The sequence below is a fragment of the Suricata suricatta genome, chromosome 1, assembly GCF_006229205.1.
Source record: "Suricata suricatta isolate VVHF042 chromosome 1, meerkat_22Aug2017_6uvM2_HiC, whole genome shotgun sequence".
NCBI lineage: Eukaryota > Metazoa > Chordata > Mammalia > Carnivora > Herpestidae > Suricata > Suricata suricatta.
The window spans coordinates 33,617,292-33,644,067 of NC_043700.1; the positions used below are offsets into that span (position 1 = coordinate 33,617,292).

Below are 26,776 nucleotides of genomic sequence, written 5' to 3' on the forward strand. Positions count from 1 at the left end.
GGTATTGACCAGACCTGTGTTCACGTCTAGACTCAGTCAGGGGAGGATGCACTTCCAAGCTCACTCACATGGCTGTTGGCACGTCTCAGGTCTTCACTGGCTAGCTGTTGGCAGAGACCTTGTTTCTTGCCATGTGGGCCTCTCCATAGAGAGTTTCTCACAATGCAGAAGCGAGTCTTTTTGTAAATCAATATCAAAAGTGACATGCCATGCCTTTTACCCCGGTCTCTTTAGACATGAGTCACCAGGGCCAGCCTGCACCCAAAGGGAAATTACACGAGAGGATTCATACCAGGAGGATAGGGTCACTGGGGGCCATTTTTGAGTCTGCCCACCATGAGTGGCTTCTGGCTCTAGTGATAGATCTATCCTAAGATAGTGTTTCTAGGGGGACCTCAGACTCCTGTCAGCATGGTGGGGGCCCTCTCCCAGATGCTGCTTGCAGTGGGCCCTGCCAGCTTGTGGACTTTGCATTTCCCTTTTCTGTGGCCTCAACCAGGGCTTTCTGTATCAGGCCCTTCTGTGTGAAGCTAAATGCAAAAATTATGTATGTGTTATTGAGCATTTTTTAGAAAAAGAGCAAGTTGTAATGACCATGAAAAGTTTAAAAACCACTGGTCTAAGTTGACTTTGGACTTTCTCTTCAGTCTTGGAGAACTTATTGATTATGATCACTAACTGATTGATTATACAGATACTTAAGATTGTTAAGATTATTGCCTTATCACTTGGGCAGGCATTTGGGATGTTATTAGACCAGCTTTTTTTCCTATTTACACAAAAAAGTTTACTTACATACAGTGGGAGGAAATAGTCCCCCAAATGCCTTTTAGGAAGGAGAATAGGATGGAGTTCATGTTCTTGTGAAAAAATACTAACCACTGTGGCTTTCTGGAACCTGAGTTTCTGATAAAAGCGTAAGTTTCGTCACATCAGAAGAGAACTGAAAACTTAATAGCAAGGAAGCAGCAAGAAAATGAAAGTACAGGCATAGACCTTGACTTTACATGTGGCTGCCTTGTACAGGGACCATTAGTGCTGTACACCCGACACACCACCGGGCAGGGCCCGGGCGCCGCTGCAGAGCAGCTCAAGCCCCTGATGACCCTGACTCGTTCTGGGGGCAGGAGTCTGCGATGTGTTCGCCATCGCTGCCTCCTCAGGCTTGCAAGCTAGTAGTCCGTTTTGGAAACATTTCCACCCAAAGTGGCTAAAGTGGTACACAAAGTATCACTGTGTTAAAGAGTCGATAGCTTTTTTTGGGAAGTTTTATGGAACAAACATATCATTCCCCAAAACGAGAAACCCCCTGAAAGATGAAACATTTTCCATTTTATGTAAAGACACTCTTCAGTGCATATGATCTTTGGTCACAGGTCACTGGTCACTGATTATCATCAGACTTTCTCCTTTTTGGATAAGAAAACTTCACTAGGCTCTCTGTTAAATGGAAACCAACCCCCCCCCCCATTCGGTTTTTTCTTTTTTTTTTTTAATTTTTAAAAATAATTATTTTTGAGAGAGACTGGAAGAGGGGTAGAGAGAGAGGGAGATACGGAATCCAAAGTAGGCTCCAGGCTCTGATCTGTCAGCACAGAGCCTGACCTGGGGCTCGAATTCATGAACCGTGAAATCATGACCTGAACTGAAGTCAGACATTTAACCGACTGAGCCACTCAGGTGCCCCATTTTCCTTTAAATAACTACTTTAGGGGCGTCTGGTGGCTCAGTCAGTTGGGCGTCCAGCTTCAGCTCAGGTCATGGTCTCACGGTTTGTGGGTTCGAGCCCCACATCAGGCTCTGTGCTGAGGGCTAACTCAGAGCCTGGAGCCTGTCTTCAGATTCTGTGTCTCCCTCTCTCTCTGACCCTCCCCTGCTCACTCTCTCTCTCAAAAATAGATAAAACATTAAAAAAAATTTTTTAAATAACTACTATAACTAGATTTGATTTTTATTTTTGTTTCCCCTGCCATGTTTTTTTTTCCTCCTTCAAATGTGTTTTTAAAGATTGTAATCAATTTAGTAATGAGGATGTTATTGAACGGTATTTGGGGTTAAGAAGCCTAAGCCTGAACGTATTAAATGTAACTTCTTTTCCCCTCAGGGACTATTGGAGTCGTCTGTGGAGAAAGCCCCCGTGTCTGTGGCCTGTGGCGGGGAGAGCCCCTTGGATGGCATCTGCCTCAGCGAATCTGATAAGACAGCCGTGCTCACCCTCATAAGAGAAGAGGTAAAGGCCCTCGTGTTCTGTCCACTTATCACTCCCACGTCTTTGTGAAGCCCAAGTGCCGGCAGGTAGATTCCATCTCTCTTTGGCTAGAGTTATCCCTGGCTGGAAGTTCCTATTTCCTGCAGCTTGTTGAGCTCACATAAAGGGCTCCCTGTAAAACTCTGCGCTGGTGCTGGAGTCCCGACCTCCTGGTGTCCTGGGGACAAAGCTGACCACACTGCTTTATCTTCCAGCCTTCAAGTTTTTTAAATATTGAATTCTGCCAACCCTACCCACATATGTAACTGAATCAGTGCCTTCCTTTAACAGAAGATATGTTCATGCTTAAAAATTTCTTAAATTTTAGACTTGTAATAATATAAAATTGTTTCTTTCTTTTATCCCTTCTTTAACTAAACAGTTCAAGTCTTAAATCCCTCTGCTGTGTCTCTTGAACAGCCACTGTTTAAAATAGGTCCCTCTGCTAGGCCTTTCCTTGGTGGTCTGAAAAATATGAAAGATGCTATTACCCAGTGGTACTGTTACCCAGTGGTACCCGGTGGTACTGTTACCCAGTCACCACTATCTCCCATTATGTTTCTAGGCTGTATTTTATGTGTTTGGTTTGTGTGTCTCTTGATGAATCCACCTTTTTTTTTTTTAAGAAGGGACTTCCCTTCATGTAGGGAATTTTCATAATATAATGAGAGTAGTTAAGAATCTCTGATATCAAGGTCATTTAAAGCTTCAAAATATAGCATTAAGTTGATAATGAGGGATGCCAGCTGGTCCCGTTGTTAGAACTCAGGAGCAGTGGTGAGGAGCCCTGCCAAAGTCTTGTCAATGAGAAAAATGACCTCATCTTCCTCCTGAGAGCGAAACGGTGAGGCAAAGCCCTAGTGGAGAAGAACAGGAATGTGCCTTGTCACCTCAGGCAGATGGGCTGGCTGCAGGGTTCTTGAGATCCTGATTAAAGGCACCAAATTAAAGACACCAAATAGAAAGAGAGAAGCCTAGAGAAGTATAATGAAAGGAGGACAGTGATGCCCTTCTGAGTTCTGCCCAGACACACAGAATTTGAGGTAATGAGTTTAGAGTATTTCTTCCCAGTTAGCAAGGGCACCCCACATAGGGATATGGGTTCCGCTCTGACAAGCAAAACCCTGCCTTTGGTGAGACGGGTGCATCTGGCTAGAGGATTGGAGCTTCCGAACCCCAAGTTGTGAGTCCATTCTTATCAAGCAGAGACCTCTATAGGAAGAGGGTGTACTGATCAGGCGAATGCTGTGATTTTTCTTATCCTAAGTACAATTAGTACTTTGGTTAAGATCTCTCTGCTAGGCGTCTCTGCCAGGCAGATGCCTCTTTTGGTGTCCTATGCCAATCATGGTTCTGGGACTATAGAGCTGAGAGCCAGACCCGGGACCAGGGTAAAATTCACAGAGACTGTGATTATCACTTGGAATCTTTCCCAGAGGATGTTCTCTTCACCGCTACCTTGGTGGCTACATTTCTGCCATCCTGTGTGGCAGAGAGGACGTTTTCCCAGATGCTCATGAGCATTATAAACAGACATTGAGGCCTTTATAGTCCTCTTTTGGCTCAAATGTCTTGGGGTACACCTGGTTGTGTCTCGTTTTCAGTTTCCAGTCTTAAATTCAAACCGTAATAGATGCAATAGGTAAAACCAAGCTCTATCTCTATTATAATTTAGATAATCACTAAGGAAATCGAAGCAAATGAATGGAAGAAAAAATACGAAGAAACGCGACAAGAAGTGTTGGAGATGAGGTCAGACTGGCGGTTTGGGGGAGGGACTGGAGACCTTTGTGCACTGTTACTAGAGTTCATATAAGTGAAGTGATGAGACTGTTTGCTTATCACAGAACCTACTGCTGAGAACTTGAGGGCATTGGTACTTGCACCTTAATTTCTGACTATGACAGCATCTTTTTGTGAGGATTGCTGACCTGTTATTCATATACAGTAGCTTCTTGTGGGATGCTGAGAACATTACAAGTAAGCAGAGCCCACGTGATTCTTGTCTTTTGACAAGACATCAATTTGTGCAAAAATATCCAGTTCAACTAAAGAGTAAGATTTATTGACATATTCAATCCTGGAGGCATTATAATCCATAATACTTTCCTAAAATTAATTTTGCATGATGGCTTCAACTTTCATACCCATCAAGTAGATTATAAAAAGCATGTTAACAGGAAACAAAATTGATTGACCTTAAATTGAAATCTTTTTTATCTTTGCTGCTCATTCCCTAGAACAGAGAGTTAGAGGCTGTGAAATAACTGAAGATAGGATCAAAGAAGAAGAAAAAAAGCATAATTTATGCACTTGTGCAGTCAGCACTTGAGTACTTAAGACATATTTTAAATATGTACACTCTAGCTCGCAGCTCTTGTATTACTTGTGTTTTGGCCATTTCCTGGGTGTGGGGTCCCGAGCCAGGTGCGGCAGAGAGGAACGGACAGCCCTGCCTGCAGAGAGCTTACGGCAGCCATGATAAGACGCTTGGATGCAGGGTCGCCGTGATGGGCACCGCCAGTGACGGCAGGGAGGCGCACAGGGAAGCCCGTCCCTGGACAGGGTCGGCGGAGTCAGGGAAACTTATGGCACTTTCCTGAAAAGAAAGATTAACATGACAGGGTGATCTTTAAAGTCTTCGAATAACTGAACTGCTTTTGGAGCTAGGACAGTAAAATAAAACTTATAACTGAATTGGAGGGGACAGACTGCCCAAAAGGGTAGATATGCTCGCTTGAACATCATTCAAATATTTATTTGTTCAAATGTTCACTTATTAATGTGTTTAATTGTTTAGGGCAGCATTTCTGCAATGTCTATTAAAAAACCTCTGCTGATAATAATTTTTTTTTTCCCAAGGAAAATTGTGGCTGAATATGAGAAGACCATTGCCCAAATGATCGGTAAGGACTTTTTTTTCTGGTGTGAGCTGTAGGTTCCATGGATGGTTTTCAAATCCCAACACAAGTCCGCATTTGTCCGTCACCTAGATCCAGTCGATTCTCACTGTTGGCAGTGGTTGTGTTCTACAGGGTTGCCACAAACACAGCAAATGCCGAATACTGAATACCGAACCATTGCTTTAGGGAAAGTACAGGGTGAGGTTGCTGCGGGCCTCTGGTCACAACATTTTTGTCAGTACGTAACCTTGTCCTTTGTGTATGTCTGTTTAAAGACGCCTCATTTAACGTTGACTCACTACTGTAGAACTCAGGGCCCACAGTACTATTTTCATGCCGGAGTGAAGATTATCAGATGGAGGTGTTTTCTCCGTAAGGCACACGACAGCCTAGGAAGCCCTAGACAGCACTTCAGCTCTCCACCTGGGGCCATTTTCAACAGCAAAAATCCCCGACAGAAAGCACAAAAATGCAAGAAAGATCATGGTACTAAATAGACCGAAAAGGACACTTGTTTACAGCAGGAAACAAGCAGGCAGAGTGTCGCCCTGATCAGCCTCAGCTGGGAATGTACACGTCAGGTGACTCAAATTTTCCTGCCACTCTGCGCATGACCAGGAATACGCCACAAGTAACGATTTTGAGGTTGCAAATAAATTCTAGCAAGTGGATGAATTCTCAAATACACAGTCCACAAATAATGAAGATCAGCTGTCGCTAGGTTCATTTTAGAGGCCACCAAACGCTCAGGTTGTGTGAACAGCCCTCCACTGGCCCCCAGAGCATTGATGGCCTAGCCACATCATTAGTGCCCCTGGGTGGGGATCTGTGTTTCAGTGCAGTGTCCTTAACTCTGCTGCAAGTCATATTTCCCGCTATTAGACCCACTGGTAACTTTTACAAAATGACAGTGATTGGTTCTCTTGCACTGAATTTGGAATTTTCGTCAGGACTGACTGCCTAAGTCTTTCTCTGCTTAAAGCCCTTCTTAAGCACTAAAATCTTACTTTTTATGGTCCACATCACCTCCTGCCTTCCCAGCGTAGGACCTTTGCCATCGCTGTTCCTCTGCTGGAATATTCTCCTGGGTAGCTGCATGGCTCATGCCCTCCCTCAGCAATTTTGAGTCCCTGTCAAATCTCTCCTCTGAGAGAAGTCACTCACTCTACATGAAAACAGAACCCCAACCCCTCTTGTTCTGCTTTGTTTTTCCCTCATCGCTTGTCAGCAGCTGTCGCCCCCACTAACGTAAGTCCTTGAGAGGAACTTTGCCATGTCCGCTGCTGGGGCCCCACCAAGAATACCGCTTAGCTGACAGAGGGCAGCTGCTAACTACCTGTTGAGTAAATGTGCCATTACTTTTGATTGTGGTTGACAGAGGATGAACAGAGGACAAATATGACCTCTCAGAAAAGCTTCCAGCAACTGACCATGGAGAAGGAGCAGGCTCTGGCCGACCTTAATTCTGTGGAGCGGTCCCTTTCTGATCTCTTCAGGAGATACGAGAACCTGAAAGGTGTTCTGGAAGGGTTCAAGAAGGTAGCATGTCCTTTTCCTTTTGTCTCCGGAGTAGCGTAATTCCTTGGTAATGTATCTTTATAAACACATATACCAGAGGTGTGGGTAGCCTTCTCAACAGGGGTCCGGGGCCCATATATCATTGGTCTTGTATCTTCTGTTTCAGTGAAGGTGGAGATTTTCTTTCCCCTTTTTTTCTTTCTGTGGTGGTTCAGGCATCTGGCCCACTGGCTGGTATGTCTTGGTCATTCCTCTGCTGGGTCAGGCCACAGCCAGACTGCGGCATGGAGTAGAAGAAGTGTCGACTCTTCAGACCTTAGGAGAATTCCAGAAGTTCTTTTTGATAATTCCCCAATTTGATATTAGTAAAAGGAAAATTTAGCATTGAAAAATTCAGGCTACATATACTAGAAGAAAATAAGTATAATGTTTCAGATTTAGATGGTAAATGGGCGTATTGATTCAACTTAGTTGCAGATCATCAATAAGATACATTTATAGCAGTGAACATTCTTTTTTGTTTCCATAGTAAAATAAAAATGAGACTGGCCCATTTCCCTACAATGAGACTCACAATGCCATTCACTTTTGAAGGACAGCCTCCCTAAACTAGGTTTATTGGCGTCACTGAACCTTGTGGTGTTTTGAAAATTTATACACGAAGAAAGTATCCAGAATTTCTTCAGTGAGAATTACTTGTGCCTATTTTGACTTATCACAGAGTAGAATTTAAAGGCATCTGAAGTAATGAGGTTTTCTCATTTTTTTAAACAAATGAAAATTCTGATACATGGGATGTCACTAGTTGAAGAAAAATGAAATGACGAAGGTTTTTTGGTTTGTTTTTTTAATTGTCATTTTGGAACAGAATGAAGAAGCCTTGAAAAAGTGTGCTCAGGATTATTTAGCCAGAGTTAAACAAGAGGAACAGCGATATCAGGCCCTGAAAATCCACGCGGAAGAAAAACTAGACAAGTGAGTGCTCACAATAAGATCTGTTTTGTGTTTCATGATGTTGTGGGGAGATTGAGAAAGGCCAAAAAAACAACCAAAGTTGTTTTGCAACCCTGGGTTGCATTGGTGTGTGTGTTTATTATTTAATTTTTTAAATAGGTGGTATCTTCACATTAAACAGTAAAAAGAATAGAAAGATCTACAGGGTCTCTCTCCCGGCCTTTCCCTGGAGTTAGCTCCTCGCTTTCCTCAGCTGTTGGTTTCTTGTGTCCCGGCAGATCGACTTTTTCCCTCCCCCGTCCAGACTAATGGCTCCCTCGCACCACAGCATCACCCATTTTTTTTTTTTAAATGTGATGAGAATCTCCTTTTTTATACAGATAACACAACACTTTGTGTTGTTCATTTAGTGCTGTATTTTGGAGACCTTTCCATGTCAATGCATGAAGAGCATCCATGTTTTTCTTAGCCTCCATATGGTGTTCCAGTGTCGCAATGTGCCACAAATGTAAGCAGCCCCTCCTCCCGGCCACTCGGGCACTGTGAACAGTGCGGCGGCAGATGACGGCAGTCGGTTCTCCTTTGGCGCGTGTGAGTTATCTGTGTGCTAGAGAAAGGATTACTGGGCCAGCAAACACACTGGCTTGTAATTCTGACACATATGTCAGATTGCCCTCACCCGACTTTCATCAGTTTATCCCTCCACAAGGTGTGCGAGCGCCTCTTCTCCCTGCGGCTTTGACCATAGATCAAATTTCTGGTTTTCTGTAAACCCAGTAGATATAAGATGGTATTTTAGTTTCGTTGGAGTTTTCTTTTTTTGACAAGCAAATAGGGCATTTATTTTTTTCAACGTAGTTTTGATGGTGTTTACCTCATGGAGTTACACCTGTTAGCAGCTGCTTGTACACATACTTTCTATACCAAGCGACTCTTCTTCACCTGGTTTTCTATTGTCAGTTTATATATTATACATATAGAAATACATTATTATGTTTATGTACTAAGGATGGCAGCCTTTTGTGATCTGTCATGTATAATTTTTCTAGTTTCTCTTATGGCTTCTAGTGTTTTTTGATATGCAGAAATTTGTTGTAGTGAAATTTATCAGTCCTTTGTTTGATGGTTTCAGGATTTTCTGTCATGGTAACAAAAATCTTCTCTGCGCTGAATATAAAGTATTCTCCTATGTTTTCATTCTAGTACTTTTAATAACTTTATTTTTTTAATCCTTAAATCCAACACATATGGAATTTATCCTGGGGAATGGTCTGGAGAATGCATCCAACTTTATTTTTATTTAAAAAAATTTTTTAATGTTTTTATTTATTTTTGAGAAAGAGAGAGAGAGACAGCGTGAGCAAGGGAGGATCACAGAGAGAGGGAGACACAGAATCCGAAGACAGGCTCCAAGCTCTGAGCTAGTTGTTAGCACAGAGCCTGACGCGGGGCTTGTACCCATGAACCACAAGATCATGACCTGAGCCGAAGTCGGATGCTTAACTGACTGAGCCACCCAGGCACCCCACAACTTTATTTTTTAGCTAAAAAGTAATACTTGTACATTTTGCTGTCTATCTTCATATTTGTAAAACGTTTTAGGTTTCTCTCTCTCATTCCCACCTCCAGAAGTACTACTATTAAAGGTTTATTAACAGGGGCACCTGGGTGGCTTGGTTGAGTATCTAACTCTTGATTTTGACTCAGGTCATGATCCCAGGGTTCTTAGGTTCAAGTCCCATGTCAGGCTCTGCGCTGGCAGCACAGAGCCTTCTTAGGATTGTCTTATCTCCCTCTCTCTCTCTCTCTGCCCCTTTCCCGCTTGGCTCTTTCTGTGTCTCTCAAATAATTTAAAGATTCTCTATCTGCCCCCCTCAACAGCTGGTGCATGTGTGGATGCTCTCTCAGAAAAAAGAAAAAGTTTTATTGTGTATCTTTCCATTTTTTCTTGACACTTTTATAAATAACTACCCAAAATGACTTTGGACTTTTTCTTAAGAAAATGATACTGGAGTCATAGAGTATAAATTTCCTTTTTCACTTACTAGTATATCATGGCCCTTCTCCATGTCAGAGCATACGGCTCAGTCTACTTATTTGTATTGGGTTGTAGGACTATTCCATTCCTTTACTGAGGGGCATTTAGATAGTTTCACAGGTTTTCAGTTGTAAACACTGTGGCAGTGAACAGCCTTGTACACAGTCCTTGTGCAACGTGGAAGTATTGCTGTGGATACTTACGGGAGTTGCTGAGTCAGAAGATGTATGCATTTTATTTTATTTGTTTATTTTTAAAATGTTTATTCTAAGAATGAATCCCAAACAGACGCTATACTATCAGTGCAAACCCCAGTGTGGGTCTCAAACTCAGAAACTGTGAGATCATGACCTGAGCCAAAATCAGGAGTTGAATGCTCAACTGACTAAGCCCCCCAGGCACCTCAGGTTTAGGCACTTTAAATCCTGATAGTTACAACCCTATCGCCCTCCATGAAGATGCTGCCAGCTGTCACTTCCGCCCGTCCACTTGTGAGCCTATTTCCTTGCATCTCGATCATAATGGTATAGTATCGTCCTGGTTATATTTGCCAAACTCATAAAGTTTTAAAATTTATGATTTAAATTTGCATGCCTCTGACTACTGAGTTTTTAGCATCTTTTCATCAATTGTCCATTTACAATTGACATTTATAGTTTTAAAATTGCCTTTTGTATCCCATTAATAAAGTAACTTTTAGGTCTAGTGTCGTAGATGTCAGTGGTTAGCACCCTAACTCTTTAGCTGTGATAATCCCACAGATGTCCCTGCCTTCAACTGTATTGGATTAAAAAAAAAAACCCTGAGATTGCTGTAGAAAATGTTGCATGATTCCATTTTCTAGTGACATATGAATTTTGAAGTCACTGTGGCCTGTGAGATTAATTCTACCCCTAGCTTGCACCTTGGAAATTTCCTTAGCAGTTGTGAATCCACTGAGGTTTTATAAATCTAAATCAAATGATTTGGGTCACCAGTTTTCCTCTTATCATGAAGTCAGTCCTGTTACCTGTGTCTCACGGATGTCAGCAGTTAGTATCTTGACTCCTTAGCTATGACCTGTAACTAACCATGTGCTTTTTGTCCCTTTGCTCCTCAAACAAAACACCACAAACAGAGCCAACGAAGAGATTGCTCAGGTTCGAACAAAAGCGAAGGCCGAGAGCGCAGCTCTCCACGCTGGACTCCGGAAGGAGCAGATGAAGGTGGAGTCCCTGGAAAGAGCCCTTCAGCAGAAGGTACATGAGGGGTGTGGGCTGACGCCCTGCAGGACGTGTGATTTCCTCTGTGGCCGTGGCTGGCTCGTCAGGGATTGGGGTGAAGGAGGAGTGTCCAGTGTTTGCCTGGACACTTGGTTCCGGCTGCCCTGGGAAGTGATTCAGGGGGACACAAACAAGGGAGACCACGAACCCCTGAGCCTCTGAGTAGGAGCCATCCGCAGGCAGGATGCAGAAAGGAAGCTGCATTAACTAAAGTTCAGGGGACCAGACCCTTCTTAGGCTCTGAGGATACCTTTTTTCCTTTCTTTTTGTTTTTTATGTAATATATGAAGCCATCTTCCCCCTTGATTGCAGCTTTACCCTCCCGAGGACTTGGCAACATCTGGAGGTGCATTTAGTTGTCACGACAGGGAGATGCTCCTGGCAGAGGCCAGTAGTGCCACTGAACACCTAACAGTACACAGGACAGTCCCTACAGCAAAGACCGACCCGGCCCAAAATGCCATGCTTGAGAAATTCTGCTGTAGGTATATAGAAATCAGGCCCCTATTTCTCACTCCCCAGTGATTCTTAGACTTCATTTTTGTGTGCACCTCTAGTGTTTTTCTTCGTGTGTCTCCAACTATGTGCTCACGCCTGTGGCATCCCTTCAGCTAGGGCAAGGGCTTCTAGCTCGAGGTCTGCTAACCCCTCGACAGTGTTCCCCAGGGTACTCAGACTGTGGAATACTTGTGTTTTTAACAAGTGTCGCAGGTCATTCCCGTGATTGCGAGAGAATTTGGGAACTGAGACTTCCATGGACAAGCTGCAGAGGGCCGGTGGTCACCCTCATCCCCTACTCAACTGAAGTATGACTTTATGAATGCAGGAACATTTTTCAGGGGACAAGGTGCCCTTTCTTTAAAGGGTCTCTGACATAGAAAAGTTACGAACCACTGAGTCAGGACGTCTAGGCAGAGTGTGGCCAGTCTCAGGACTATTTGAGTTTAATTGCCTTGGTCTCAGGATGCAGAGTGGCCTATATCACCATGTCATTTGTCTTTCAGAACCAAGAAATCGAAGAACTAACGAAAATCTGCGATGAGCTGATTGCGAAGCTGGGAAAGACTGACTGAGTCTCCCCCTCGTTAGCTCAGCAGGTCTGCAATTGGCTGCTTCTCTCTTAACCACAGTTATCTTGCCTTATCCAGGAAAAATTGCCCCTTTGCAGAGAAGAAGAAAAAAGACTTTAAAAAAGCACATGCCTACTGCTGCCTGTCCTGCTTTGCTGCCGACACACAGCCCTGGAAGGATCCCTGAAGTATGGCACGGGCCGGAAGGAGAGGCGTCGGCCCGCCGTCTGCTGACCGGTCCGGGCAGACAGGCTGCTATGTTTGGGGTCATGATTTCTCAATCTTTAGTCCACTTAGAAGTCTTCTTTTCTTTTCCAAGCACGTTAAATTTGGGATTTTGTGCCTAGTATTTGGGCTCATCTCTGTCCACCACCTGAGTTTTTTGGTGATTTATTTCATCTTTTAAATTTAGTGTTCAACATTAGTGGTTTTATTTGGGGGAAATAATTTGGCCTATTGTTACTTCTGGTTTATAAACAAAAGGAGGGACTCCGAGTACCCGTTTATACACACACACACACACACACACACACACACACACACACATTAATATATGCTGCTGTTTTTTCTCTAAAGCATAGTCAAAGAAGAGCTTCTCCACAGAAGACCATATTTCCATAAGTGTATAACCCTATCCGGAAATAGAATTGTGACTCAGAATGCTAACCTCAGAATTTAGGGAATAGAAAGCATGAAGACCCCAGACTCAGGTGTTACATCTGGGGGAGACTTTTGCCACATGTTTTATTGTCTTGGTATGGGGACCCTCCTCAGCCTCGACAGGTGTGGCCCCCTTGCGGTCAGTTCTCAGACCACATGGCGAGCGGCCGGTGGGACTCCCTCAAAGCCAGGGTTCTGTGAGTCGGTCCAAAGCAGTTCAGTCTCCTCTGCTTCTGCTGCTACAAAATCACCATTTACTCTTATTTATCATCTTGCTATTTGCAATATGCACAGAAAATGTGTGTGTACGAGGCTTCGGCGGCCTCCCTTAGTGGAAGACGGCTGTAGCCCTGGTAGCAGGCAGAGGAGAGGAAGCAGGTTTTTACAAGTGTGCCGTGTTGTTCTTAAAAAACTGTAAGGCAAAAAAATCCTTTCAAACGTAGATGGTAGAAGTTTTAACAAAACAGGCTGTAAAAATCATGTGAACCACTCCAAAAATGAGCGTACTTGGAATATTGCTGAACGAAGAGTGTCGAGCCCCGGAGCAGAGGAGCGCGGGAGCAGAGCCACACGCAAGGCCGGGCTCCTCACGCTCGTCCTGCGCTTGGGCCACGGAGTGGGGGCCTCGAACCCCAAGATGGAAATTTTCCCCGTAATGCCAGTGGACTCCCTCCATGTGGTAGGCAAGACCAAATCCGCGCGGTGTTTCAGACACTCTCGTCTTAATCTTACACCCTCTTCACGGTGATACGCACTCTATTCCGTACAAGTAAGTTTTTGTACCTTTCTTGTAAACTCTTGCATGATCCAACTTCCGCAATGAATCGTGCCTCGTGGAGAACCTCTATAGATCTTTAAACGTGCGTTTGTTTTCTTTAGCCGTGTGCTGTTCACATGGGTGCAATCTTCAGCCCCGGGAGGTCAGTGGTGTCCTTTAGAGCTAGAAGTCACGTCTTACCTATACGCATTTATCGTAATTGGTGCTTAGGCTCTATTTTAAAGCCTATTGTCTTAATATTTTGTACAAAAAAAGGACAGCAGAAATATCTGTGGTTGGAGAAGTGACTTGACAATTATGTGGGTTTTGAAAGCAGTCGTTGTGGTTCCGTGTGGTTGCTGCACACAGTCATGGCGCCCGTGGACCACATGTGTCTCCAGGTGGTGGAATGGGTTTCTGCTGCCAGTGCTCCGCTCCTAGGGAGACTGACTGTGCATTTTGCAGAAAGAAACATTGCTAACCTTTCTGCTGCTGTTTTTGGTGAGATATCCATGTTTGTTTTACATTGATCTGTTTTAAGCACGAAAGGCTTATAGTGATCTCCATTCTAAATCCACGGCCCTCCATTCAGGCTTCACGTGTATATTAAAAAAGTAGCTGTGTGTTAAAAGCAAGGTGACAACAGTCCTCCTCTAGCAGGCTGGTGGGAGAGGCCCCCTAAGGAAACCCCAGTGAGTGAAGTTGTTGCACAAGGATTACAAAGGGCCCTGGTCTGCTACAAGGGACTGTTCTCCCTCCTCATTTAATAGATGGATGTTCTCCAACGAGAATAAAAATGGAGCATGTTCAACTGGCACATCAAGAGAATATCCTGGGCAGAAAGAAGTTACATTTGTTTCTCTTTATCAACAAGCAAAAGTAAAAACAAACAAAAAAAACCTTTCAAAATTTTGGAGAGTAGGAGTTTAGCCTGTAGCTTTGCTTCAAAGCCTGTGAGGGCTGCTACTTGTTGGGTAGGAAGCAGTGAATCCTGTCACCAGAGCCGGGGCAGAGGTGAAGGGAAGCCGCAGTCCCAGATGGCTTTGGGAGTAGTAGGTGATCAACCTCGTTGAGACTGTGGACCCAGAGCCATTTCTTAAGTTTTTAACTTTGCCAAGATGTGTCCTTTATCTGGAAGTATTTTGATGGAAAGATTTAGTGTAAAACAGACTGAACACTTTGTCACTTGGTCAGCTCATCAGTTACAGTCAGACCTCCTGAGATTTACTTTATTTGGAGAAGCTCCTAGTAGCCAGTGACCTGCCCAAACCTTTTGTTCTGTAAAAGTTGTTCTGGAAATATTGAGAAGCCCAGTTTTCTTACGTGGTTTCTAGCTTCTTCAGACCCAGCCCAAATTAGGAAGTGCAGAGGCACATGATGGTGAAAACCTCTGAGGATCTGGCCTTCCAGAATTATACGGAACCCAAGGGGAGATTCGCGGTGCGTCTTGGAGGCTAGCTCGATTTGCATTCTCTGTCCAGCCGGTCACCCTTTCTCCCTGTCCCGCACTGTGTGTCCTCACACAGGTAGCTTAGATATTCAAGAGACAGCCCCGAATTAGCACTGTTTATAAAGAGGGAGCATAAAGTGCCCCGGATGTTCCTGGGCTGACTGAGCAGCCAGAGCAAAGCACTCATTTTCAATAAAGGTGACAGGAGGCCCATTGGTATCTCTCCAAGCTCAGAAAGGAGTTTTAAAGGGCAAGCATCAGTAAGTCTTGTGTGCTGTGGTCGGAGGTGATTCTGCACATCCTTTTTTAGTGGATAAAAGCTCTAATACTCCCTTTTAATTTCCTTTGGCTCCTCCCTGCGACTGGCGGCCGTGTCCTGACCTGTACGTGACTGTGTCCCTGTCTTCTTGTGACTGTGTGAGCTTGCTCTCAGACTTGCGTTTCTTACTTTAGCCTCTTGTTGGGAAGAGAGAAACTAAGTGTTGAAAGATTAAATGCTCCAGGCAAAGGATTTTAAAGTAAAGATGTATATATTCTGAAGAATTTAAAGGATAGCAGATTATTCTTTGCTTATTAAAGAATAAATATAGTCTGGGAATCCCAGAATGCCAAGCCAAAGGTCTAAGAAGTCATTTTCTTTAAAGATTTTAATAAAGTAGTATTGTAAGGAGACTTCTGTCCAAAAAGGTTTGACTGGCCTCCAGATTCCAGTGGCTTTGGAAAAGCAGTGTGTCACTGAAACCTTGAGTCTCCCATTAGTAAACCTAAAAAAGAACTGATACACTAGGCAACTTCTCTCTGAGGGTCTCCTCTGGAAGGTACTGTGAACAGCAGCATTTCCAGGGGAGACCCGCTCCCTCATGCCCAGAGAGCACTCTGGGGACTAAAGATTGCACTTTCTGTAGTTCTTCGTCCAAATGCAATCCCATTTCCGTGCCTCTTTGCATGCAGTTAGATTTGGACAAACAAGATTCCTAAGGAATGACTTTATTAACTATAATATGGTTATAGTTATTACCTATAGATATATAGATCCTGGTTATAGTTCTAATATGGAGATGGCACGCGTGACGCCAGCCTGTGGCAGTCTGAATAATGCTTTAACCGTCTGGAGGAGGCCCAGCACAGCGCTGAAGTGTGGCTTGAACCTTCCCTGTATCCATTCTTCACTCTAGAGCCATGAAGGTGTCACTTTGTCCCCCTCTGCCTTCTAGTGGTATCTGAAGTACACAAAAGTCTGCCCCAGTCACATTGTTCAACCAATGCTCTGTGAAGAACTTCCGCGTGGACATGTGAAAATTTGAACCCCTGACCCCACCCTCCGTCCGGATACAGGGCAGCCTGCAAGTTCCCAGCCACAGCCGCAGCCTCTGCCCGGCCCCCTCTCGCGCTGGGGGACAGGATCCAGGCGTTCCTTTTAAACCTCACAGGTAGCAGTAGGCTTGTCGGTGTTGCCATTAGCAAGCGTGTGTTTGCCAGTAGATGCCCATTTGTACTCACGTGCCAACAAGTAAACGCCAGCTGCCCATCTGCTTCCACTGCGTCCCCACGGGTGCCGGGAAGTGTGTGAGGAACCTCTCGTTGGGAGGCGTGAACACGGCACTGACGACCGCTGTCAGGATCATGTTGTGTGGAATAATCATCTACATAAATTTTATATGCACAGTACTTCCCCTTTTATATGTCAGGTAAATATTTGTAAAAGTTATACTCACACAAATGAAATGATTATAATGATTACTAATATATTTTTTCCATGTTTCATTGCCTGAATAAAAACCTGTTTACCACTGTTAGAGCTGGGCGTGTGAATGTTTTTCCCCTGGTCGTAAGTCATCTGCTCCCTGAGTGTGAAAATTTCTGACAGCCTTGCTTTTTTAAGAACTCCATATTTCAGTCTAAAAATAGAGAAGATGACATTTTCACTACACTCATTTCATGAAATTTTATGTCTTTAGTTGGGTGTGTAATTAAAACAAACACTTTGGAATTCAGACCTCGCCGTATAAATTTCCATGTCTTCGCATCTGTGCAAACAAAGTTTTTAATTGAGTGCTTCTTGGTTTTGCTCAGAGACTGCCTGTCAGCCCTGGCATTTTTCAAGTCCTACGAACCTAAGTCAACTCCAGCTCTGACTCCTCGGAGGACACAGGATAAAGCCAGAACCGTGCAGACATTGCAGGAGAGCCCACAGAAAATAGGGGACAATCCAGGTTTCTTCTAGGTTAACACCAGGAAAGACTGTTTCTGTCCTGGCCGGGCCGACTCTGCTTTACTGGGGTAGGGAACTGGGCAGGACGTTTTGTGAGTTTGATTGCAGGAAAAGATCAATGAAAAGGCTGCTTAGGGCTCCACCTCACAACCTGGTGGGGAACCACTGAGGGGTCCGAGCACTGTCCCCTTCTTACCGCAGGCCGCCTCGCACCGCACCGCAGCCTATGAAGTTCCTAAAAGGCAGATTTCTCATTAGTGTGCTCCTGAGCTGGAGGGAGGGGACATGGCCTTTCACTTAAGTCTGGCGACAGTAGAAATCTCATCGTTTTCTAAGAATTCTTGAGAAGAAGAAGATGGAAATTACGTTTCTACTATTACAGAATTTTTATTCTTAGATAATGAGACCAAAAGTGATTTTCACACTTTTGCGAATAGGGGATCATGGGATCATTTTAATGAGTGGCAATCTATTTTCCTAAGAAAACCCATGACAGGAAATAAAGTATCGCACAAGGATAAGCAGTGTTTCATGAAATCTGTTTTTAGATAGAAGTGTGTATGTACTAGGTCATGATGGAAAACTGATTTCTTGCTACGGCTGGTGGTCAAAGTATAAAAAAACAGTCTACCAACCTAAGTCCTTTTGCATTTATAGGAACAGGCCTGGGGAGAAGGGTGGCCAAGACTGCGGCAGCACCGAATGGGCAACGGAATTGTCACTTCGTCCCTTTCAAGCTCTCCAAACACCTCTCGTGTTTGGTAATGTTGTAAGGCATTTTCTAGGTTTGTAGGCATTTGAGGACCAAACAAAATGCCTTTTTTTTTTCCTGCATGCATTTGTTCATTTATCAAATAAATACTTCCTCCTCCTGCAGAGTTCAAAGTGAACCATTCAAGGTTTCCAAGGCTGGTTAGCAAAAAAGTCGTTTTCCCATTTGACTGAAATTTCATTGAAATATAAGTGATATGCTAATTAGTTTCTTTCCCAGCAGAAAGCCATTCCTAATCTACATTTCTTTGCCCAGTTGTGATTTGTAGCTTATTTTATCTAAATTATTGTGCCTGAGGGTGGGGACACAGTAGTGCTTACAGATAAATCTAACCCCCCACAACAGGACAAGAGGGCATGGAACTGTTCTGCGGTGGCAGGCGCCAAGTGCTGAAGGAGTCTGCGAGGAAAGACAGTGTGTTGGGAAGGACACACAAATCGAGTAGAGCACCAGGCTGTGTAGATGAACACTTGGCTCAGACTGGCTTTGGATCCAGCCTCTGCATTATCACTTGCCTGAGCTTCAGTTTTCCTAACTAGGGATGATAGTTCCTACCTCCTGAAGAGGAGGTGAGGGCTTTGCAGGAATGCACGCATAGTGCCTGGCCCTTGGGTCCTAACACTTGGAGTTGAAAGTTTCAAATGGAGACTCCTTACAGCGAAGTGACTTTGCTATGAGACATGTCCTGTAGACTTCAGAAACTTCAGAATTACCTAACTCTGTTCTTTTATTAGAGATTAATAGGAAGTGGAAGTGTGGAGGATTTGGCGAAGACACGTCCCAGAGTTAGGGTGATTGAGCAATTAAATGGAAACGGGAGCCCCCGTTTGTGCCACAGGCCGTTCCAAGCCCCTCTCCCCCCGACCTGTGCCAGCTGTGAAACCATAGCTCTCTGATCTCTAGTTTTCCTTCACCAGAATATGTAGGTCTCTGTGGGAATATATATTATGCAAGAACAGACCAAAGATATAATTCAGTTAACATCACTTCACTTCTTAGCTAATTTAAAGGAAAAGGTAAATGAGTCCTCTGTGCACCAGATAGGTGCCTTTACAAATACGGCACATCGATAATTCCATGCAGGTAGAATTTTTTTTTTTTTTAACCAATGGGGAAAATGGGGTTGGAAAACACGGACTATGGAGGGGTTAACTGGAAGGTGGAGCTGGCATGGAACCCAGGTCTCTGATCTCAAGTCCCATCCTCCTTAAGGCCAGCTCCATGTTGAGGGACCCTTTGGAACATACTCCTCAAGAATGTGGAGGATGACTTTTTATTCACCAAATGAATTTTCTCGCTCTTTCCTCATCCCCAGTGGGATCATTTCAGTGGATATCAGAGAAGCCGTTGCAGCATGTCCCCATAATTGAGGAGTGTCAGACCACGAAGCCTACTCAGAGATGTGTAATCAGCTCCTGTACTGGACAGGCGCAGTTAGGGGAGAACAGAACTCCAGGCCCACCTTTCCCGCATCCTGGCTTTGCAGAGGGAGCTTGGCACGGGGGACGGAGCCGTGGGTCCTAGTCCTAGTTTTTGTCAACTGCGTTTAGTCAGGCCTCAACCCCCTCCTTGGACTGAGAATGCTAGCAGGCCCCATCCTCTGATTTCTGATTTCACAGGTCTGCGCAAAGTGCTGGCCGTAAGGCAAGAGGGCTCCCGGTTTCTCTTTCAGAACCGTTCTGGAAAGGCTTATCTTCAGCTGTACTGATACTAGCGGACTTGCCACAGGGTGGTGGGTCCCAGGGGCTGTTTGCAGCGTCCGCTGTGTTCAGAGAGGTGAGCGCTGGCCCAGGCCACACAGGGAGGGAAGAGGCCTGGGCCCACCCCCCGAGCCAGCATCCAGGTTTGTGTGCATTTTCTCGGGCCAACTGCTGCGATCTAGGCCTCGGTTTTGTCCGCAGGATGAAGTCAGGCTTTATCCTCCAAGCATCTCCCAAGAGTGTCATTACAGCCACTGACCCCAACACACCCATGACTCAAGCGGACCCGCACCGAACAGTTCCCGGGCACTATACCCACAGACTCAGGCATTCATTTGCGCACCCTGTGGAGATGGCCAGCCTGTATCATCTTGCCTTTCTGGAAATAAAGTCCATTGCCAAAATGTGTTGAATTCTCAAGATGTACACATTCTTAATCACAAGTATTCAACTGTAGACACTATGAACTTAGGAAATTTTTGTCCCAGACATCAAAAATGACAGTGCAGTTGGCTAATTTCGTGCATTCAGGCATAATCACCATGTTTTACTAAAATCTTAGAGTCCAGACGGACCCATTGAGACCGTGCAGTGAGGAACGTACCTGAGATTCCACCGAAAAGGGTGGTGTTTACTGTAATTTGTCATTTATGAAGTTCTGGTTTTTCCAGACATTTTTTTTTCTGTGCCCTTTCAATTGATCCTGTAACATTGCCAATTTTCAAAAAAAAAAAAAAAAAGTCTGAAATAGTAATTTTCTGCAGCAGCTTTGAGTGCAAATGTGTGTGAATGGTCACTGGGGGGCTCCACTCAGACTGTCAAAACCCATTTGGGAGGATGTGAAATAGAAACCAGAAAAGAATGTTCGCTGTGAGAATGAACAGTGAAGGGAAGCACGGAGCTGTGGAACGTGTGTTTCACCTACACACAGGTTTGTGTACTGGGTTGCAATTTTAAATGATTTACTTTGACGGTCTGAAAAGTCAAAACAAAACAAAACAAAAAACAAAGACAACTTGAAATTTTGAAAGCCACTAACTGCAGGTTAGAGCGGAGGGGGCTGTGGAATCAGTCATGTGTTTTGTGGGAGCAAAAAAGAACTTACAGTTGCAACGTCCGTCTCTTAAAAGCAAGCTACAGGGTTTAGAGCACCTAGTAACCAACAACCATGGTTTATAGTAACTTGAAGAAATCAAAACTTCCGAACAGGAACATGAAGCTGTGTTCAGAAAAGAGGACATAATAAAAATTCCTTCCTAATGCTCGGTTGAGAGGGAATGAAAAGAGGAAGTTGGGTAGAGCATATACAGAATAAAAGCCTGCGAGCCCAAAGTGCTCTAAAAATACAACCTATTTAGAAAAGAATGAAAGCCAAATTCTCTCCTCTCCCGGATCCCCTCCATCCTGAACGCTTCCTCCTCTGTGGCAGCAGAGGGCGGGCTCCTTAGGTTCAGAGACCCATTTCTATTTTGCTACCAGTACGAAAAGCTAACCTGACTCACGTCCAGAAAAATGAAACCTCCTCTGTTAGAAGCAAGACCTCTCCCCGACTACAAGTTCTTATCCTAAACTCCATCTGCACAGTTCAATTCTAAATTATATTTTTAAAAAATTTTTAATGTTTATTTATTTTTGAAAGAGACAGAGTGGGAGTGGGGGAAAGGGCAGAGAGAGAGGGAGACACAGAATCTCAAGCAGGCTCCAAGATCCAAGCTGTCACAGAGCCCAATGTGGGGCTCGAACTCGAGAACCATGAGATCATGACCTGAGTTGCTTAACTGACTGAGCCACCCAGGCGCCCGTAATTCTACATTATAAATTTGTGCATGCTCAGTAAATTAGTACTAAAATCTTACCCAAATTTGGGCGATTTTCTGTTACCATGAACTCTATTCTTCAAGTGAGTAACACAAGCAATTAGGATGCTTGTGTTAAACGAGTAAGTAACTAACTCATGAGGTTACCACATGTTTTTTTAGAAGTGTGATAAAACTTGAAGTTGAATCCGGGAGCTTGAGTTAGTGAAATAGACCTAAGGAAAAACCCAAGAAGTTTCAGCACAATATCGCACAGGTGGAAATTAGAGGATTCCAGAGGTCTGGTGAAATAATGGGTCAAATGGAATATTTATTGAAATAACCACCGGCGGGGCACCTGGGTGGCTCAGTTGGTTAAGCATCCAACTTCAGCTCAGGTCATGATCTCACAGTTCGTGGGTTCAAGCCCCACATCAGGCTCTGTGCTGACAGCTCTGAGCCTGGAGCCTGCTTCAGATTCTGTGTCTCCCTCTCTCTCTGCCCCTCCCCCACTCATGCTCTGTTTCTCTCTGTCTCAATAATAAATAAAAACATTTTTTAAAAAAGGAAATAACCACCAAGTTCTCTAAACATTTTAAACCCAGTTTGGAATAATTTTAGATTCACTGGCAAGTTGCAAGGATTCTCTAGATGTTTCTTCTCTTGTGGTCTCTCTACGTCTACCCTTCCCTATTTCTTATCCCACTGTTACAGTGTTCCAAGAGGGTCTGAGTGTTTCCTGAGCATTTATTAGGTGCTAAGTTCTGGGTAGGGGCAGATGGAGGAAGCTTTATCCATTTCTTTCTCCCTTTTCTTCCCCAGAGTTTCCCCCCTTCTTGTTTCACGCAGTATTGTACTTCTGTGGTGCGTTCCACAAAAGGACAAGGAAGGACTATGAGTCTTCACCCCTCTTCCAAACAAGCATTACTGTGGTGATAGCTGAGTGGCGGTATCCTGGGCCACCTCTTTTCCAACACGATACATTACTTTAATATATTTTTTTAAAGCTACAGATCGATGTATGATGATTTGTCATAGATGAAAGAAAGGCCACTTTCCTCTTCTTCCCTGTGGCTTCTTTGCAAAGCACTCGAGTCTGGTTGAGAAGAGAGCTAGGGGTCACACCTGGCCCCCGTGCTGGGGCTCTGATGCACCCCTTTCTCACCCATAAGACACCAGGACTTCGGATTTACTCTGTGACACTGTGTTCTTTTTAAAACTGCGTATATGTGTAGGTATACTAACACTTTATATGTGCCGTTTAACTTCAGCTTTTTCCCAATTTCTGTTCAGATTTCCTTCCTATTCCAGATCTGTTTTCCTGACACAGCGCTTCTCTTAATTCATTTGGTCACAGTTCTGCATTGAAAAATGCTTTTTATGGAATTCTCGTTTGAAAGTCCACCGTCCAAATTAACATTTGCCTGAGCCCTAGATGAAATCAAATCACAAACAAATACAGCTGTACCTAAGTGCGTGTACCTTTAGTACCTCGGTGTTCACGGGCTCATGGTCTTCGGGGAGCGCAGGGCTCACTTGGCTGGAGGCAACTGCTTTTGTTCTGCATGGGAGACAATACGAGTGAGGGGGAGGGAGGCATGAACACCGGGAGGCAAACCAGGCAGCTTGTGTAGATTCCAGCTGGGTCCGTCTCAGTTCTGTAGGTGGATCAAATTCTGGGCCTATCTGTGCTTTTGGGCCTCGATCTGCCATTTTCCTTATTCTGGAAAATTCCTAATTTGGTCTATGAAATTGATCATTGCCAGTATAAGATCGTCTGACAGTTTTTCTAGCTTCTCCAGAGAAGGCATCCTGTAATGTGATTCTGGTCTCATTTTTTTTTTAATCAGTAGATATTGTTTAGACTTATTTCTATCTCTATTTTGTTCTAAAGAAGGATTTAAGGCATTTCACAGGCAGAGTATAAAACCATTGACGTCACTTAAAATTTCAGTTAAGAAATTATGATAAAGGACTTGGTTGGTGCAGTTGGGTCCAGTCACTGCCACCCCACCCACAGGACAGGCCTGGCCAAGACAGCCCTCAGCCTGTCATCACTACAGATTGAATGTTTCTGAAATGATTTAGCAAGTTACTCTCCTAAAAATGTCTCCCTTTCGCCTGTAACCATTTGCTACTTAATTCAACATTTTTTGAACATCTATTACATGAGAAGGACCAGATTAAAGGCAATATGAGGGGCGCCTGGGTGGCTCAGTCAGTTAAGCATCTGACTTCAGCTCAGGTCATGATCTCACTGCTCGTGAGTTCAAGCCCCAGGCCAGGCCCTGTGCTGACAGCTCAGAGCCTGGATCCTGTTTCGGATTCTGTGTCTCTCTCTCCCCCTCTCCCCCTCACACTCTGTCTCTTTATCTCAAAAATAAATAAGTGTTAAAAATTTTTCAAAAAAGTGATATGAATAAGGCATAATTCCTGCCCTTCATGTACCTATTATCTAATTCAGGGGTCAGCAAACGATGGCCTGAGACCAAATCTCACCCCCTGCCTGCTTTCCTATGGCTCTCAAGCTAAGATTGTTTTTTACATTTTTAGGTGGTCAAAAAAAAAAATCAGAAGAATACTTCATGTCATGTGAAAATTATATTAAAACCAAATTTCACTGTCTGTGGGTAAAGTCTGATTGTGACACAGCCACACTCTATGGTGCTTTCACATCACAACAGCAGAGCTGAGTAGGCATAAGGGAGACTGTTTGACCTGTAGAGTCCACGATATTAACATCTAGTCCTTTACCAAAAAAAAAAAATTGCCAGCCCTTGTTACATTCAACTCATCTACTGACAGTCTACTGTGTTCTTTCTTTTTTTTTTTTTAAATGTTTCATGTTTATTTATTTTTGAGAGAGAAAGAGAGACAGAGCATGAGGCAGCGGGGAGGGGTGCAGAGATAGGAGACAGAGAATCTGAAGCAGGCTCCAGGCTCTGAGGTGTCAGCACAGAGCCTGATGCGGGACTCAAACTCACTAATCTCAAAATCACAACCTAAGCCAAGTCGGATGCTTAACCAATAGAGCCACCCAGGTACCCCTACTCTGTTCTTTCTTGGTGTTTGGTTCTGCTGTTCTCTGTGCTGGAGTTACAAAGGTCCTGTACTAATGGGCCTCACACTGTAGACAGAAAGACCTTAATAGTGACATCACAGTGAACTGTGTGCATATTATAGATAATAACAATCCTCATGAACACTTCATGCTTCTGCATGCCAGGCACTGGCTCTCAAGATTATACATGCATTAACCCAGTTGGTCTTTGTGGAAGCCCTATGAAGGGTTAAGAAAAGTTTCAGAGGAGGGTATAATCGTGACTTTTGTTCAGATATAGAAAATGAACACACAGAGATTTTATTAAACTCATGAATTAATGAGGGAACCTATAAAATGTTTTAAGTGGCTCAGAAGGGAACCCAAAGAGCCTAAACAGATAGAGACAATAGGGAATTCTGAAATAAATTTATAGATACAAAAAGGGGTCTATCCTCAAGGCAATAATCAATTGCATTCTATCTGACACAGTTCATTTGCATTTCTATGGACAAAAATTGTTTTCATTGGTATCAGTTTCCTATAGTTTATAGAGCTGAAAAGAAGCTCAAGGACGAAAGATGGACGTAACACAGTGAGTGAGCTAATCCCTAAGTTTTTCACTGTCTATTTCAAAGTCGTGATTTTCTCTGACAATTCAGTGTTACAGTGTCCATAAAATATATTTTTTATAGATGGAAGATGTCCATGATGTTGTGTATATTTCCTGTTTCCAGATTCCATGGACTCCTTGCACTATTATCCCCATTTTGTAGATGAGGAATCTAGAGCAAGTAAACTTGTCCAATGACCCAAGGTAGCATGTGGCAGAATCAGTCAAAATTCAGACAGGTCAACTTAGCCTGTCTACACTCTATGCATGTCCTGAGTGATGTTCACCTGCACATACACTCCCTTGGGCAGGATGCCTAGAGTCTGCACAGTCCCTACCGGGCACTCACTTTCTTCCATGAAACAGATTGAATGGGATGACTTTATGAGTGACTTAGTTATTACCTAGGGGTCTCCTTGGTGATTGGTAGGATAGACTTGAATCTGCATTCCTTACCTTATGTCAAAAGTCCAATGCTCTCCCCCAACTTACTGAGAATTCTAGAGGCTTACCTTATGCTGAGCTTTGGATCTAGCTTCCTTCCTCCAGTGAATTCTTATTCTTCATCCTGAATCTAATGGCTATTTCTATACCTTTATACTTGCATTGGCTCAAAAATGTACCTTAGCATCTTATTTTTAATGTTCTTTTTTTTTTGAGAGAGAGAGAGAGAGAGAAAAGAAAGTGTAAGTGGGGAGGGGCAGAGAGAGGGAAAGAGAGGATCTGAAGCCGACTCGGAATTGACAGCGATCAGCACAATACGGAGTGCCTATCCACCAACTGCAAGATAATGACCTGAGCTGAAGTGAGACACTTAACCAACCGAGACCCCCAGGGCCCCCCCCACTTAGCGTCTTTTTTAATCTTCACCAAAGTAAAAACAACAATGATAATAAAGAACTCTTGTGGACGTAGGACTACTGCAGAACAACAAGTTAACATCACAGGATGGTATCAACTTTCATTTTTATTAGACATGCCCAGTAGTATCTAGTACTTATGGGGTGCTTGTTATGTGCTGGGTGTACCTATATGTTTAGATACACAGTAAACCCCACATAAGAAATACTTGGGGCCCGAATTTTGCAATCCCAAAAAGGCAGGACTGCATTATTGGGAGGTTTAATCATATGACTGGGCTAAGCTTGTGCTAGTTGCTAGCCTGGCATTCCAGAGGTCCAGCTGTGCTCTCAGATTCCATCCTGTAGGCTTCCCCCAGCCACCCAGTGGTGACTGACCACTCTGGGTTAAATATCGGTAGGGTCAGTCTCTGGTCCTGTGGTTAGCTGGACTTCCAGAACGGCAATTTCAGGAATGTCCTGGTTGGATGGTGCCAGGGAGGTGGGCTGGGAGAACACCAGGGATGCCAAACATTCCTTCTGTCTTTTGAGGTGGGTCACCCTTCCTTCACACACTCCCCTCCCCCAGAGAAAATAGGACCGAGGCCACCACAAACATGTGAATGTTCTCAGTGCTACTGAACTGTGCACTTAAAATGGATTAAAGTAGTAAATTCTGTGTTATGTGTATTTTACCACAATTAAAAAAAAAAAAACTTTAACCCATTCCTGGCTGAGAATGGGAGATGGGCAGGGGGCGGAAGCCCGTCTTCTCTCTCAGTCTGTTTTGTTGCAAGATGCATCACGGTGGGTCTTCTAGATGCGAACCTAAGTGGCCTGACTCTGGAGTCCCCACTTCCAGGCACATTATCTAGGCCACACTACTATTCCCCCTCTTGGTTTACCTATTTTCAACAACATCAGGAAGAGAAAAAAAATAGATG

General features: G+C 44.0%; 1 protein-coding gene across 4 annotated transcripts in view; it reads left to right on the forward strand.

The window, feature by feature from the left end:
* Nucleotides 1-16,656, forward strand: part of TACC1 (transforming acidic coiled-coil containing protein 1) — a 59,105-nt gene extending 42,449 nt beyond the window's left edge. For all 4 annotated transcript variants that reach the window (XM_029936235.1, XM_029936240.1, XM_029936249.1 and 1 more), the window contains 7 exons: nucleotides 2,105-2,230; nucleotides 3,924-4,000; nucleotides 5,111-5,154; nucleotides 6,530-6,690; nucleotides 7,538-7,644; nucleotides 10,779-10,899; nucleotides 11,928-16,656. In XM_029936235.1, the coding sequence (XP_029792095.1) occupies nucleotides 2,105-2,230; nucleotides 3,924-4,000; nucleotides 5,111-5,154; nucleotides 6,530-6,690; nucleotides 7,538-7,644; nucleotides 10,779-10,899; nucleotides 11,928-11,996 (705 nt within the window). In that variant the 3' untranslated portion in view covers nucleotides 11,997-16,656. The remainder of the gene's footprint in view (nucleotides 1-2,104; nucleotides 2,231-3,923; nucleotides 4,001-5,110; nucleotides 5,155-6,529; nucleotides 6,691-7,537; nucleotides 7,645-10,778; nucleotides 10,900-11,927) is intronic.
* The last annotated feature ends 10,120 nt before the right edge of the window (nucleotides 16,657-26,776 follow it).